Source organism: Aythya ferina (assembly GCF_964211825.1).
Source record: "Aythya ferina genome assembly, chromosome: 2".
NCBI lineage: Eukaryota > Metazoa > Chordata > Aves > Anseriformes > Anatidae > Aythya > Aythya ferina.
The window spans coordinates 73,984,989-74,002,070 of record NC_140297.1 but is presented as its reverse complement, the minus strand read 5'-3'; the positions used below and the strand labels follow the sequence as shown (position 1 = coordinate 74,002,070).

At 38.4% G+C, this 17,082-nt stretch overlaps 1 protein-coding gene across 15 annotated transcripts in view; it reads left to right on the top strand.

Annotated features, from left to right (window-relative positions):
* Positions 1-15,797, top strand: part of CDH18 (cadherin 18) — a 625,567-nt gene extending 609,770 nt beyond the window's left edge. For 14 of the 15 annotated variants that reach the window (XM_084508750.1, XM_084508740.1, XM_084508744.1 and 11 more), the window contains 2 exons: positions 8,528-8,779; positions 10,367-15,797. In XM_084508750.1, coding sequence (XP_084364876.1) covers positions 8,528-8,779; positions 10,367-10,869 — 755 coding nt within the window. In that variant the 3' untranslated portion in view covers positions 10,870-15,797. The remainder of the gene's footprint in view (positions 1-8,527; positions 8,780-10,366) is intronic. The other variant, XM_084508742.1, reaches the window with a different exon arrangement.
* The last annotated feature ends 1,285 nt before the right edge of the window (positions 15,798-17,082 follow it).

Here is a 17,082-nt window from a genome sequence, read left to right as displayed (position 1 = left end):
AAATCTAGATCATGCTGAGCCCAACAACGTCTGTATAAAATGAAATTTCTGATGTGTTCATCTACTTATGCCTATGGTTCAAATTAGCATTTTTCCCATGTTGGAGTTCAAAACTGAGTCCAAAAAACATTACCTGGCATGACTGTTATTTATGAAGAGGGCAACCTCCAGAGAGCAGTTCATCCCATGCCAGCATGAATTCCCCTGCAGAATTTTCTGTTCCTCTCTCTTCCGTGATATGTACAAAATTCTTATCTCAACCATATCACACAAGAAGTCTGTGGCAGGGCAGTGAACTGACTTTAGGGCTTTTAAGTTGCAAATAAGCATGCTAGTTACCTTATCTTCACTCCATGTCTTAGTTTCTCCAGAGCATCTGAAGTGGCATTAAAGAATGCCATGTTGAACCCCACCCTTTTCAACCTGATTTACATGGGAAATATCTGTGTAGTTCCTGCCTTTGTTCACATCAAAGATGTGGCATACTCTCTCTGGTTCTTCAGTATTGCAACTTCCTACTGCCTTTCAATTAAATATACTCCTGTAAAGAAGAGAAATTGTAACTGTAGGACAGTTATGCGGAAGAGGAATGATGTCTGAGAAAGTGCAAAATTAGCATTACACATGGTATCAGTAAACACAAACCATAGAACATGTGTCACTACAAACAGGTTGAATGCCAGCCTGAACAGGAATTATCACAGAAACGATATATGAAAGTAAAAATGGAATTCTTCCTCAGACCTGTGAACATCTTTGATCCTTTTATGATTAATTAAGTTGGATCTAAGATTGACCAGATAGGTAGTTTAGTGCATAGTGTACACGTTCAGTGCTGCTATTTCTTGGTGTTTCACAAACCAACTCAAAAGCAAATAACTATGTTTCAGGCCCCAAATGTCTGCTAAGTTGCTTTCACTGAATGAGAAAGGAAGCCCATTGGCAGTAGCTTTAAACCAACGCAAAAGAAAAAAAAAATATCACAGAATCACAGAATCACAGAATTTTCTAGGTTGGAAGAGACCTCAAGGTCATCGAGTCCAACCTCCAACCTAACGCTAACAGCCCTCCACTAAACCATATCCCTAAGCTCTACATCTAAACGTCTTTTGAAGACTTCCAAGGATGGTGACTCCACCACTTCCCTGGGCAGCCTGTTCCAGTGCCTCACAACCCTTTCAGTGAAGAAGTTCTTCCTAACATCTAGCCTAAAACTCCCCTGGCTCAACTTAAACCCATTCCCCCTCGTCCTGTCACCAGGCACGTGGGAGAACAGGCCAACCCCCACCTCGCTACAGCCTCCCTTGAGGTACCTAAAAAGAGCGATAAGGTCGCCCCTGAGCCTCCTCTTCTCCAGGCTGAACAAGCCCAGCTCCCTCAGCCGCTCCTCGTAGGACTTGTTCTCCAGGCCCCTCACCAGCTTCGTCGCCCTTCTCTGCACCCGCTCAAGCACCTCGATGTCCTTCTTGTAGCGAGGGGCCCAAAACTGAACACAGTACTCGAGGTGCGGCCTCACCAGAGCTGAGTACAGGGGGACGATCACCTCCCTAGCCCTGCTGGTCACGCTGTTCCTAATACAAGCCAGGATGCCGTTGGCCTTCTTGGCCACCTGAGCACACTGCTGGCTCATATTCAGCCGACTGTCCACCATCACTCCCAGGTCCTTCTCTGCCTGGCAGCTTTCCAACCATTCCTCTCCCAGCCTGTAGCTCTGCTTGGGGTTATTGCGCCCCAGGTGCAGGACCCGGCACTTGGCCTTGTTAAACTTCATGCAGTTGACCTCAGCCCATCGGTGCAGCCTATCCAGATCCTCCTGCAGAGCTTTCCTACCCTCAAGCAGATCGACACACGCACCTAACTTGGTGTCATCTGCGAACTTACTGAGGGTGCACTCGATGCCCTCGTCCAGATCATCGATCAAGATATTAAAGAGGACCGGCCCCAGCACCGAGCCCTGGGGGACGCCACTAGTGACTGGCCTCCAACTGGACTTGGCTCCATTCACCACGACTCTTTGGGCCCGGCTATCCAGCCAGTTTCTAACCCAACGAAGCGTGCGCCAGTCCAAGCCAAGAGCAGCCAGTTTCTTCAGGAGAATGCTGTGGGAGACGGTGTCAAAAGCCTTGCTGAAGTCAAGGTAGACCACATCCACAGCCTTTCCCTCATCCACCCAGCGCGTCACTCTGTCATAGAAGGAGATCAGGTTCGTCAGGCATGACCTGCCTTTCATAAACCCATGCTGACTGGGCCTGATCGCCTGCTTCCCCTTCAAGTGCTGCATGATGACTCTCAGGAGGATCTGCTCCATGAGCTTTCCTGGCACTGAGGTCAAACTGACAGGCCTGTAGTTTCCTGGGTCTGCCCTCCGGCCCTTCTTGTAGATGGGCGTCACGTTTGCTAGCCGCCAGTCGATTGGGACCTCCCCCGATAGCCAGGACTGTTGATAAATGATGGACAGTGGCTTGGCCAGCTCCTCTGCCAGTTCCCTCAGTACCCTTGGGTGGATCCCATCCGGCCCCATCGACTTGTGCACATCTAAGTGCCGTAGTAGCATATATTTCCAAGAGTCAACAGTAAAGAAATTAAACAGAAATGCCTACCAGTACAGTACTGCATAAACAATTGACTGATCTCACTTTAGAAATTCTACTCATTCTAATATATTTTCTTTTGTTTTTAATTAATTATGATGTCTCAGAAAATTTATAAAAGTTGAACTGTTGATATAAGCAGAGCTGAAAATTAAAGCATGCCTTAAGCTATAAAAAGGTTTTTACTCATTCTTTCCCGTATCTCTTGTGCCTGCCTGTAATTTATAATGTGTCAAAGGAATTCTCAAATTGTGAATAATAAATAAATTAGTATTCTCCGAAGTAGTCACCTTCCTTGGTGTTATCATTGTATCTCAGCTTCTTTGATTTTACTATGCTTTCCTGTCTCTTCTGAGTTCAGAAGCTCAATGTGAAAAGGCAGAGGTGATAGGAAGAGGAATGTGATAACAGCCTGGCATGCAGCACACAGTCTGGCTTAACAAACTGCCACATCTTCAGAGTGTGAAGAGCTGCATTACAGCCATGCAGAATTTCCCATCTGTAACCTCAAGCCCACTTGAGAGGATGTTCTTATGTTCTAACTTGCTGTGTGTGCAAAGCACAGCCCAAATATGAGAAGGTTTAATGGTCATGAACTGGAGCAACGTGCATCACAGGGAAGCAGATGAATCTTTCTTTCCCTATGTTGTCATTAATTTTCCCTTAGCAACCAATCCTTTCATCTCCAGCAAGCCTAGGTTCATACCATACTTCTCAGGGGTGAAGTTCACAGTCTAAATCTGTAGAGAAAAAAGATTTTCCTTCCAGGCTTGGAAGAATTAGATCTGCAGTTCGCAGCATCCTAGTGCTACTGCTGCTATCCTATACACTTGTGTTCCTTGAGTGTCTCCTGTATCTATTTTCAGGTATCAGAGGACTTTCTTAGGCCATGATCCCCTCTCCTCTCTTTCAAACTAGCTTTCTTGTTGTAACATAGTATTTTTATTTTTTATTTTATTTTTTTATTTATTTCCCTTGGTAAACTCTTTCCTAGGTCATCAGCATCTGTCTTCATACTTGGCTGCCTTTAGCTTTTACAGTTTGTGGGATTTTTTTGTTTCATGCCAAAACCCTTCTTGTAAAAGCTGCTCCTGCTTGTAAAAACTTCCTTCTCAGTGGGTCCTCCAGTAGTTTTTGATACAGAATGTAAACAATTTAATTAAAAGATGGAAACAGGATACAGTTGGTACTGCAGTTTGTCAATTTCTGTTTAAAAATTTAAATCATTATAAACAAAGCTTTTTTTTTTATTTTAAACCTTTTTTTTTTTTTTTTTTTTTTTTTTTAAATTATTTTAAACTTAAACTTCTCCTGCTCACGAATCCTCAATATTATTTTGTTATATTAGGTCAATTATGTTTTTCTTTTCAGCCTGCATTTTCATCATTGCTTCTTTACCTGTGTGATGATACTGGATCCCTCACTGGATTCCTCACTGGATCCCTCACTCTTTTGCATATTTATGCCAGAAGGAGGAAAAGAGGAGGTCACGCTTTCCTGCTCAGATTTTAATACTCGGGTCTTCTTTGGATATAAGCACAGGAAGATTTGCATGTACAAAATTTTGTAGGATTTCATAGAATCACAGTCATTTAGGTTGGAAAAGACCTCCAAGATCATCTGGTCCCACATTCATTTTCGTACTTATGCAGACAAGGTAGATGAACAGAAGTGCCCCAGACACTTCTGTTCACTAATGGACAGGCACTAATGGAAATAATGTAGAGTCTGAAGTAGAAATGAAGGACTGTTATTATTGGTAGTAACACTTGCTGTCACCTTATGGAGTTAGCAGAATAAGATCTGAGAATTTTTTCTTCTGAGATGAAAGACATGACAGATGTTAATATTAATGCTTAGCTCATGGATACAGTGTCAATTATTACCAATAGGGAATTGCATTTCAAGCTGAGTCCTTGAACATATCCGTAGGTTTTTGAGGTGTTATTTCTGGATAACTTTGTTGTGTGATTGTCATCTTCTCGTTTGTTGTAACTTGAATTACAATTCCCTTAGAACTGTCACTTCTTTGAAATTGCTTTCTCTTCTTGCTGATAAGTGTGTCCTTATTATCCCACCTGTCCCATGTGGGAGTGTTGCACCTCACTAATGACTTCAGTGGGATTTCTAGGTGACCACTCAGACTTTAGCTTATTGTGGCAGTATTGGTGCTGAGGGGGAAAACAAAGAACAACCCCAAACGAAAACCAGGACTGGTCCCATTCTCTTGCAAAGAAACTTAATAACACAGGCTGTCTGTGAACGTTATATAGCAGTTGGCCTTGTACCTCCTCTGGACCCCGAGCGGTAACCAATGGATCTTAGACTTTATTACTATGTTTTTTTCTTGTCTGAGTTCATGAAATATTATGAAAGCTGTAATTGCAGCCCGACAGAGTAGTGGTATTACCATAGCATGAAAGGAAGTTATGTGGTACAGAGTGTAGCACAAGGCTGTTTAGGGATGTTTAAGGACCTGCAGGCTGTTGGAATAACACTGAAGCACTGTGTAAAGTGGGAGGAGTAAACTTGTGCATACTTGTCCACACTGCTTGCTGGTAGGGTCACTGGTATGTGCTGTTACCTCAGGCTGTGGCTGGGTTTTATGTGAGAGTCCTAGCTGGCCCAGACCAACAGCATACCAGGGAGAGTGCTAAAATTTAGCAGTTTGAGTGATTACTGTTCCTGGGATCACACTCACTCCCCATCCTTGTTTTGTTTAACAGCCTGCGAGTTCAGGAGATGAAAAGAGAAACTGTAGATAGAAGCTCTGCTAATAAGCTGTTACAAGGTGCATTTCAAGAGAGGGAAGGAATTATAAATTGGATGCTGAACAATCAGAAAGTCACCAGAGTTTTTAATGTGTATGGGGGAGATGATGAAGAGTTTCTTTCTGAATATAGAAAAACAGAAGCAGCAGTCATCGCCTAGTGTGTATAATGAGAACATTAATTTATTTTTATGCAAAATATGTATTAATTTTAAATTCTGTTCTAGTCACAAATATACGTGTTTATTTCTGCTCTTGGTCTTTTTCTGGAGCTCAACCTGCTTGAGCAGCTGACAGACAGACCAACTAAAGGTCATTTTGTATTCTGTGGTGGTTTCCCTGTTTGAACCCTTGAAGATTTTTGTCAATGTCCTCCAGCAGTATTGGGGAAGTTGGGACTGACAGTCTAACATTAAAAAATAGAGTGAATGGGAAAATAGGAAAGATATAAAAAAGCAAGAGTTTATTTATTTATTTATTTATTAATGCAATATTAAGTAGCAGAAAGATAAAACAGTGTCTTACTTTGCCCCCTTAACTTTACCAATATATGTGCCAAAAAATTAAAAGCCATGCAGACAACCTACCTGTTTGCAGTCTGTGGTCTGTAAGGTTATGAGTTTGTTTTAGGAGTATTTAAAATACATCTACTGAGATTGTTCAGGTACTGCATTTAATTAGATCATATGTGTATCAAAGAACAAGCTGTTTCAATTTTGTTAAGTTAGACTTAGGACTTTTCCATATATTTTAGAATTAGATCAGCAAAGCCTAGTAAGACTAAAATGGGTAACCACAGTCTGTAATCATGGCCTTAAGGCTACTCTGCTTTAGGGAAGAATTTTCTTTACAAAATAAATGCAATCTGAATTTGTGTTATCAGGCTTAATTTCTTCAGTCATTTGACTCCATTATAAAACAATTTCCTTCCTAGTTTAGGTGCTGAATAATCTGGAAATAATTTATTTCTTAACAATAATATGATGAGAAATTTAAGCATTAGTGGATATACCATGGTATGTTTTATGAGGTTATAAAGACCCAGATTAAGCAAGAGAAGAGAAGAGTTAAAATTTAATAGAATGTTTATAAGAAAAGATAAATATTTCTACATATCATATGGTTTAGGTATACAGGAATCATTTCCACAACCCTATGTCAAATGAAAACCCTGACTTAATAGATATCTTTTCATCAACTCTGTGTTGGAGTTCTTCTACGGACTATTGAAAACACTTTTACTTTAGAATACGTGTGTACCAAAAGTATTTTATCTGTAGAAATAACATTTTCGTAATGTGATTATCTTGCTCTGTGTCAGATGTTTCAGATGACAAAATTATCTTTTTGTGCCACTGTGCCTTTAAAAGGGTTTTGTAAATAGAATGAATATAAATGACATTATATATGGCTGGTGTCATGCCTCTAAAGAGGAGGTTGGCATGAATCTCAGAATTTAGTCCTCAAAAGTGACATGACAAAGTTGAAGAGGACTTGAAGGCCTACTGAAAATAAATAAATTAATAGAAATCAGATTTTGCACCCACTGCAAAGGAGAAGAACAGAACTTAATGAATTAGGAACAAACTCAGACTGGAGATTTCCAAGAAGATAAGCAGGGAGGATGGAGAAGAAAGCTAATCAACTTCAATGCAGCAGGACCTCATGCCCAGTTTTTGGCTCAGTGGCACGGTTCCTTTGTGACCTTAGGCAATTCCTACCTCAGATATTTTTCTCATGCGAAACTGCTTACCAAATATATTATGATATTATTCTGGGGGGCTACACTATCTGTTTTGATCAGTACACCCCTATTGGGTAATACACAAAAGCGAAATGTAGAGACAATTGAATAAAATTAATGGTTTAAAATTTGAGACAGAATTTGACAGAAGTTGTGGCATGAAGGATAGTCACCTGGTGAATAGTACTGTAGCTACAGTAGTAAGAAAAAAAATATATATATATATACATATATATAGGAATAGGAAGGAAAATCCAGCAGACACATTTTTGCACTATCACCTTTGTGTTGTTTTTTAACAAATTCCAAATCCACAAACCCACCACTGGGGATCTGTGACTGTTAGTCATGTGCAAGCATCATGAGAGGAGAGCTCTTCTCTTCCAACCTCTCATCTTCTTGGTCCTGATTTCTTTCAGCAACTCCTCTTGTCTTCAATTTCTCGTGGTCTCCAGTTTTGCTTGGTGTATCTGTGGGCTTTTATTCAAGGGCCTGTACTTTTAAAGTGGCAGCAACAAACTGAAATGGAATTTTAAACATATGAAATTATGATGTAAATATATTATCATAGCATTTCTTCCTCTACACTCCCTTTATGCCCCTAAATTTCTTGGACTTGAAGGGACATGCGTGGCAGTTTGCCATCCAAATTAGTGCCCATAAATACTCTTGCAGTGTGTGTGTAGTAGCATTAGTATTCTCATTGACTGTAATATATGTCAGATGGATCTGTAGGTAACATAATGGTGACAAAATGTTGCATCACTTTCTGTCACCTTTCCTTACCTACCTTAGACCTTTACTGGTTTAGAACAACTAGTATCTGCTCTCTTTCTTTCCCTTCCCCATTCCTTCTCCCTCTCCCTCCCCCTCTCCCTCATCTTTCCTTCCGTAACTACATCTTCATCTTGACCTCCCTACAGCATGAGTCCTTTCAAATATTTTCTGAAAGCTCGGGTGATCTATAAAATTGATCACAAACAGCAAAATGTGAAAGTTTTAATTTAACTTTTATTAAAGACATTTTAACATTAATTTGAGAATCAAAATGACTTTTTGTTGATGAATTCCACAACAGATATTCTTAGATTTCCAGGTATTCACATTTACAGGTGTCCATACACAGCATAACATAGGATTAAAACACTTGGAAACTGGGCCCAAAATGTTTGCCAAAGTTCACTTAGACTCTCAGACATGAGCATAAATAATCTTATTTATGCAATTCTAGTTACTTTGCCCTGTCTCCTCTTAACCTTCCATTGGCCAGAAATGCTTCCCAATAACTTTAAATCTAGATCATGCATTTTCACAGATTAGGATTGTGCCCAATAGTTGTACTGGATAGGAAACAAACAATTAATAACATATTTCTTTTTTGCTTCATTAAGATGATATTCTGTTTTTCTTTTGATACCGTAGATAACACAGCCAGTATACTGACAAGAAGAAGGAAGTACAGTCGAACTACTCAAGATATCTATTACCTCCTGGTTTTGATTTCTGATGGTGGAGTGCCCCCTCTCAGTAGCAGCAGTACTCTCACAATTAGGGTTTGTGCTTGTGAGAGAGATGGACGAGTGAGAACTTGCCATGCTGAAGCTTTTCTCTCCTCTGCTGGGTTGAGCACAGGAGCTTTAATTGCAATCCTGCTCTGTGTTGTCATTCTTCTTGGTAAGTCATTTTCAATATTAAGTACTGCCATCCTTCCACTGGTTGTCTGAATGAGACAGGGCAGAAATTTTTAATGTGATATGTTTTTGATCCTGAAGCTGCTTAGTAGTAGAAGGTAATTAGAAACATATAGCTGTGATTAGAGGGGAAAGGTTTAGCTAAAATGCATAGGAAAAAATGCCTTTAAAGTACATTATTGAATACCTGGAATCCACTAGAAATAGTTTTTCAGAGGTTATCAAGTAATTAGCACTGCAGATAATTTTTTCTGTAATTTGGAAAGATTTCAAAAAGCCACTGACTCTAATTCCATGTCTCGAACAGTGTGAAAAATTATAGAAGAGAGATGAGGAAAGCTTTTTGAAATGCATTACACTGTAGGAAGCACCATTAGCACCATACAAAAGCCATTTCTTAATTACCTTTGTGGGATAAGCTGATAGCAATGCACAGCATAATCCACAGAGGCAAGGGACATATGAGACAATGTGATGACTCCATTAGATAAATGACCTTGCAAGTGCATTTTCTTTCCACTTTTTTTTTCTTTCTTCCTCCCTCCCTCCCTCCCCCCCCCAGCCAATTTGAATGTTACCCATTAGTTAATGTTCTTTTATTTATTTATTTATTTACCTATTTATTTATTGTGGCAGAGGGACAACTTGCTAGGTATATATTCCTGTACTATTCATGTGCCTTTCTACATTCTAATAGAGATGGAAAGAAATAATGTGAGTTGCACTGTGACTCACATAGGAGATTTTGAGGATTTTTTTCTGAATGCTCTACGTTTTCTATAGACAACTTTCATCACAGCTTACTTCAGAGCTTCTTTATCAAAAAAGTGTTTTAAAATGTATATTAACACAATTAGTTTTAAATCTTGTATTTTATCATAAAAGATTGAACATTCATAAGAGAAAAAATAAAGCTTATACATTTTAATTAGATAACTATGTTGGATATTGGTCTTCATGAAGCTCTGAAAGCCCTTAACAATGCTTCTGAAAAATGTCAGCCTTAGTTACTCATTTCTCATTTACTGAAGGGTGTTATCCCCTTTTGTGTTCTTTATGAAATCCCTAATAATCTAACCAGTGGAATTCATTATTGGCTCAAAAAACACTAGCAATTCCCACAGAGCAAATACACACTAGAAGAATGCTCTTTACTGGCCCTTTGGAAGACCAAGCTGTATTGGAAGTTTGTAATTTTACAATAACACTATTAACTTTCCCCTTGGTTGTCTGTTGTCTACCTGTTACGCTTTGGCAGGTTGCTATGTCAAAAAACAGCTGTATAGATTTCATGGGTCATTTCCAGGCATGCAGTAATCTATCTTCATGTAACAAACACATTATACCTCAAAGGTAGTGCTCAGTTAGGACTATAAGTAGGCTCTTTTCCAAATTGAACATGTGCCTGATGTAATGATACTCCAGTTCAAGGCCAGCATAATAATATCAGAATGCAAATATTAGCCTGAAAGGATTACAACTCTGTATTCATGACTTAGTATGTGCTATTTCTGTAGCATATATCTACTTACTTTGAATGTAAACCTTAAACCTAATCTAATATCTGCAGTTTTCTCTTTAGCAATTGTGGTCCTTTTCATCACCCTAAGACGTAGCAAGAAGGAGCCCTTGATCATTTCAGAAGAAGATGTCCGAGAAAATGTTGTGACATATGATGATGAGGGCGGTGGGGAAGAAGACACAGAAGCGTTTGACATCACAGCACTGCGTAATCCATCAGCTGCTGAGGAACTAAAATATCGGAGGGATGTTCGTCCTGAAGTGAAGCCTGCGCCCAGGCACCATCCCTCTTCAAGCCTTGACAGTGTAGATGTTCAGGAGTTCATTAAACAAAGACTGGCAGAGGCTGATTTGGACCCCAGTGTGCCCCCGTACGACTCCCTGCAGACATATGCCTATGAGGGTCATAGATCCGAAGCTGGATCTATCAGCTCTCTGGATTCAGTCACAACACACTCTGACCAGGATTATAATTACCTTGGTGACTGGGGGCCTGAGTTCAAGAAGCTAGCTGAACTCTATGGGGAAATAGAATCAGAAAGAACAACTTAGTTGTAATTCCCAGAACAACTGGAGATAGAACGACAGCAACAGTAACAACAAATGAATACAGTACTTGGAACTGAGCAAGTTGTACACAGTTACTGTAGAACAAGTGCCCTTTTCATATTTGAAACTGGGTTCTCCAATTGGAAGAAAGTCAAATTTGAAAAATACAGAAAAAAGAAGCTATTGTCCCTTGTGTATATTTTTTAATTGCTCAATAAAGTCTGTGGTACCATACAGTACCTAAAGTAAAGCCAAGCAATGACACTTTCATTGCAATACGCTTAACATCTCCAAGCTATAGTAAGTTATGGTCATGCCTTTATAGGAAGATAGCTGATGGAAGAGTGAATTTCTTGCAGGTGGTTTTGATGTTGCATTTCTAGCTGTGCTCTAGCCCTTGTGATCCCAGTGTGAGGTAGCCAGTGGGGTTTACTATCAGTGTGAGAAGTCCTAAGAGTCAGTTTCCTTTAACAGAAGGGATAAGCCACACCTGTCCTCTTAAATAAATGGTCCTTTGACATCTTATTGAATTAGCAGGTTGCACTGAGAAGATTTAATTTCATTATGTCCTTCATAATCTTTTCATCCCTAACCAGCTAACAGAGGGAGGGCATCATAAGCTGTCATCATGAACATGGCTCTACCCCATAACCCCAGAGCTGCTCTGTTACAGTGTGCTAGAGGAACTGTTTCCAGTGTGTGTGCTTTTTCTTTTTGTCTTTTCATGGGAATACCATCTAAATGGCATGGATCCAAAGTACACTTTATGCAGCAAAGCAGATGAAGCATAGGTTATTTCAGTAAAAACAATGGCAGCACCATTAGAGTATGCAGTTGTTTGGGTCACCGTGCTTCACTTATATCAATAGATGAAGCTTTTGAAGTCTGAATCCAGGAGCAACAACAATCCATTTATGACACAGAGTTCTTAATCATAATGTGTCTATTTCTGTGTGTAATGCATCTAAAAGCACAATAGAGCTTCTGGTAAGACACTGGAATAGAGAAAATTGAAAAAGCGAGATTAAGACGATGATGCTTTTTTCTTTTTAGTTCAGTTTATGGATATTTCATTTCTCTTGCAGTATTTTCTTGCAGCATTTTCTATTTAAGCAGAGCAAGCTTTTTTATTATTATTATTATTTTTCTCTCCTTGTTTCAAGCATCATGGGAACAGAAGCATTTAAAGTCAGTGGAGGGTGAAAAAAATAAAATGTGTCATTTGGGGGGTTCATATGGATTAAATAAATTGATGTCTCATGTTAATCTTGTTTTGAGAATTGTAGAACTTGCTCCTTAGGCTGCTTAACACCTAGTTCAGCAGATTTATATTTCCTTTTGGTTTGTTTGAAACTTCAGTCTTCTGTTTATCTGTCCTGTGATAATACAATGAGAGGACCAGGAGCCCATATCCTATGAAGGATTATGACTGATAAGATTCACCGTCTACTACAGCCTTTTGCTTTTAAGATGATTGTAGCTTTACCTATGGAAATGGACTTTTATAATATGTATTTAATAGAGAAACTGTTCAGGGCAGAAGCTGTGTACTATTTTTCTACTCTCTGGGCTGGTGTGGAGAGTGACATATATCTGAACACTGCACAAGATTCCTCCCTATGCATTTCAGGTACCACTTATCCTTCAGCTTGGAAGAGGAGGGATTACTTAGAATCATAGAATCATTTAGGTTGGAAAAGATCATCAAGTCCAACCATCCACCTACACTACCAAGTTTACCACTAACCCACGTCCCTTACTGCCACAGCCACATGTCTCTTAAATACCTCCAGGGATGGTGATCCCAACCCTTCCCTGGGCAGCCTACTCTGATGCCTAACCACTCGTTCTGAGAAGCATTTCTTCTTGACACCTAATCTAAACCTCCCCCGATGCAATTTGAGACTGACATGTGCTGTCACCTGAGCAAAGGGACTGACACCCTCCTTGCTGCAACTTCCTTTCAGGTAGTTGTAGAGAGCAATGAGATCACCCCTCAGCTTCCTTTTCTCAAGACTAAACAAATTCAGTTCCCTCAGCCTTGTTTTCTAGTACCTTCACCCACCTCATTAATCTTCACTGAATGCATTCAATCTTCTTGCTCCTCCTAGCAGGGTCTGTATTGCTGACCTACAGTGGGCCACACAGGTGAACACTTCCCTTCTTTACTGTATGGATGGGTAGGTCATAGATATGACTGAGATTTTTGATCAGTCCTACTTTAATAATTTTCATTCCTTTTAATAAACTCCCTCCCAAGATATTGTTGATTTATTTTGGTTTACGCAGCCTTCTGGAAAAATAAGCAAGTAGCTTTGAAATAAATTTTTCAAGCTCTAAAAAATACTGTTTGCTCTTACTTCCAGAATTGTTTTTTAACTATACTGTTTTAATTGCAATTTGAAAATTATACTGTTTCTGTCAACATCCAAACCCACAAACCAGTTTAGAAGGGGGGGAAGCCCCAAACCCTAAAATGTTCTGCTGATGATTTGAAAGTAGTTCCCTAATCTGTGTTCAGATTATTGTTGTTGTTTTTTAATTTTTACCAAATACAGAATCTTCTAAAAAATACTGGAGAGATTCTCATTTTAGAGTACAATTAAACAGATGTTTTAATGCAGTGAGATTTATAATTGGGCTGAGAATGATTAATGCATTTTATTTTTTTGAGGGTAGAGTTGGGATATGTTTCAGTTTTGTCCCAAATGAAGGAACTAGTAGTTCAAGATTTTGTGGAGATATATTTCCTTTTGATTTAAATGACACTTGCTTTATGCTAACATCTTAGTTTTTATACTGTATGAGTGGAGTGCTAAGAAGAAAAGTCTTTGAATGTTAGTAGTACCATGAGCCATGATAACTTGTACCACATATGCACAAAAGCTGCATTCATTGTTATATTATAGTTTTGAGAGACAAGAGTTACTTATCTTTATGTCTGTTCCCTCTGGTCTTACACCAAAGCAAGGAAAATTAACTGTGTTTTGTACTTTACATGGTATGCCAGTCATTGTTTTCTTTTTATTTGCATCCTAGAACATTTGGGCTTAAAAGCCAACAGGAGCTAAGTGCAGCGACATCAAAAAACAATCAACTCCTAAAGCTCATGATCTGATTAAGTTAATGAGAGAAGGAGGTCATATCTCAGAGAAATAAAAATCCCCTTTTCACCATTTCTGGTGCTCTCTTGCTACTATACAGCATGTGCATTTTACCCACAGCCCCAGGAATTCAGAACCATTTAAAATTCTGCAGGGTTATTGAGACTCTGCGGTGTGTCCTGTTTGGTATGTCCCATCCATGGTGATCGCCAAATGTCCTTTTCTGTCATGATACGTCTGCATGCTTGCTATGCTTACTGTTTTTTACTCCAATGCACATTGCAGTGCTGTGTTGTTTGCATGACAAATAGCAGAATATTAAATCTTCAGGGCCACAGAAGAAGGTCTCATGATGCAGAAAGAACAGATTTGCAGATTTCTTTACCTGATCCCACAGAATTTTCCTTTGGTACTTGGTGTCCTAGGAACAAAATTAAACTCGAAAATTTCTTTGTTCATATTGATTAAAATGGAAGAATACTAACACTGAGTGTCATGGAAAGTACAGTCATTTTGTAGCACTGCTGATTTAAACAACGTATAAATTCAGTGGAAGTATTGTGGGAAAATCTTTCCTAGACAATGATTAAGTCTGGTTGTTGCTTAAGTCTGGACTTTGCTTAAAACTTTAATGGACCTTTTATATAGTCATATTCTCAGATGTGTTCCAATTACCCTGAATAGTAATTCTGTTGCCATTGAACAACTAAATGCTGAAAACTGCCAGTTTTACTTAAGCTGGAAGATACAGAGTAAAGTTAGACTGCTCATGGAAAGGGATGTTTAAGACATTTCGGATTTAGAATTTTATTTCTGCAACAGCTATTCAAATAATTGTGTGTTTACACCCAATTAATTAGTCACTTTACTTCAAACAAACCCTCTTTCTTGTAATGGTGGGAGCACTCATTATGCTGTAATCTTGATGTGTCATCTGAGAAAATGGTATCTATAAGTATGAAATGTAAAATATATGTTGTCAACCTAAACCAGTAAAAAATGTAATTTAATACACTTTAAAGAAGAGTTGGAATTCAACTGGTTTTGGATTAATGCATCGTAAACAATTTGTTTATGAGTGTTGCTATGTTTCATACACATAGAACACTGTAAAAGTTGAAAGTCATTTCACTCTTATGCACTTTATTTTTTGCATTTCTTTGTAGAAAATCAAAATAATTGTAAACATTTTTCTTTTCAAATTCTAATTGATGCAGTTGTTTTAGTTGCAAATACTGCAAGAAAATGTCTATGTGAAAATATTCTCACTGGTATTTAAAAGGAATTGCAAAATTTCTATGCTCTAATCCTTTGTCAAATCATCCTTTAGAAAAAAAAAAAAAATATATATATATATATACACACACATATCCATATATTGGACCAGTCTGAATTTAACCAAACTTACAGACTCACACAAAGGAAATGTTCTATATACAGAGGAGAATATGCAATTATGCTGCCTAGGGTAACTTTGTGGATTATAAAGTGCTAAGACCTTGTACTTGCAGTATATATAAATGGCACAGTGCATTCTAAGGAACATTAGGAGTGTGTTGCAAGTATTGGGCCATCCTTATTTTTCCAAAGTCTCCAAAAATATATATATTTTTTAACTAAAGAGTAATGTAAAGTATACCTCCTTATGCAAGTGTTACTGATAGAAATTGTTACATTTTCTTTTAATAAACAAAAGGGACGAAAACTTTTATTCGTATTTTTCAAATAAAATATGCTCTTTGCTATGGTGATGGGTTATTGTATTCCTCATCACAACTAGAACGGGTTATTTTTTCTTCACTCCTGTATCTTACACTCACCAAAGAATTAAAGGTATCAAAAGACACTCTGTCTTTAAAAATGAGCTGTGATATAGCAGTATTAATGAGGTCAATGTCAGAAATGGTATGGTAACTTTAAATAGACTTTAATGCCTGGTATAGTCACTCAGTTATGTCACTACTTCAAAGATTGTCTTACATGATTATTGCTACAGATGGGTAGGGAGAGAGAGAGAGAGAGACAGAGATACTTTACCACAGACAGCAGTATAACTGCTAAATGGTTCATTACTTTTACTTCTGGCAACTATTGCACTCCAGCCATCACTGTCCTGAAACTGAAATACAGCATTAGAGGATGAATACATTATCCACATGACTGAGTTAGAGAATTGCACATCTATGAAACCAGATTGGTGGTAACAGCCAGTTTTATTATTCTAAGTTGACACAGAATAGAAGAGGAAAAAAAAAAAGGGAAAGAAAGAAAAAAACAAACAACAACAACAACAACAACAAAAACAGGCAAAGACATTCCCAATTATTAATCTTGGGCACCTGAAATAACAGTGTACAGGAATCATTCATTCTTTCTCAAATGAATTAAACAGGCTTTACCAATGAATTACGTCTTAGAAAACAGTGATACGATGACTTACAGGGAACTTGTTACATGTAACACCTTCTTTCCTAGACTGACAGAACTCAAAAATAAAGCTAAGGTTGACAGGGAATGGAAATACAGTTTTGTTAGACTCATATGCACTCTGTGTTACTGCCCACAGGCCAGTTTAGGTCATGTATCACACCATTCTATGCAATCCTCACATGTGCCTCAGCAAAGCCCCAGAGAAACAGCATGGTGAGAGATCGTTCAACTGCAAGATAAATATTGTTAGCCTGAAGCGGAAGGCAAGTTTTTGTCCTCATTTGAGATGTTTAAACATTCTACAGAATATTTATAAAGATTTTAGATTGTCTTTCATATCTAAGATTCAGTGGAGACTCTTTCTCTTTCTGTCTCTGTCTCAGCAGAGCTTATTATCTTATAGTATTGTTAAATTCCTGGTTGCTTGAAATCCATTCTACTTTTATTCTCAGCAAAATATATTACTTATATTTTAGGTACAGAGACTCTTCTAAAACTAGAAAGCTTTTCTTGTGAGTTTTGTATACTGCTTCTGTGGGCTTCGTGTCTCCCTGAGGCACTTCAGTGCTTTGTAAATCCTAACAAATCCATCATCACACCTCAACCTTTAATTAATTAACAGGAAAGTCCTAACGATCCAACAAACTCTTTCTACATTAGCTGCCTCTAAAATTGAATTTTT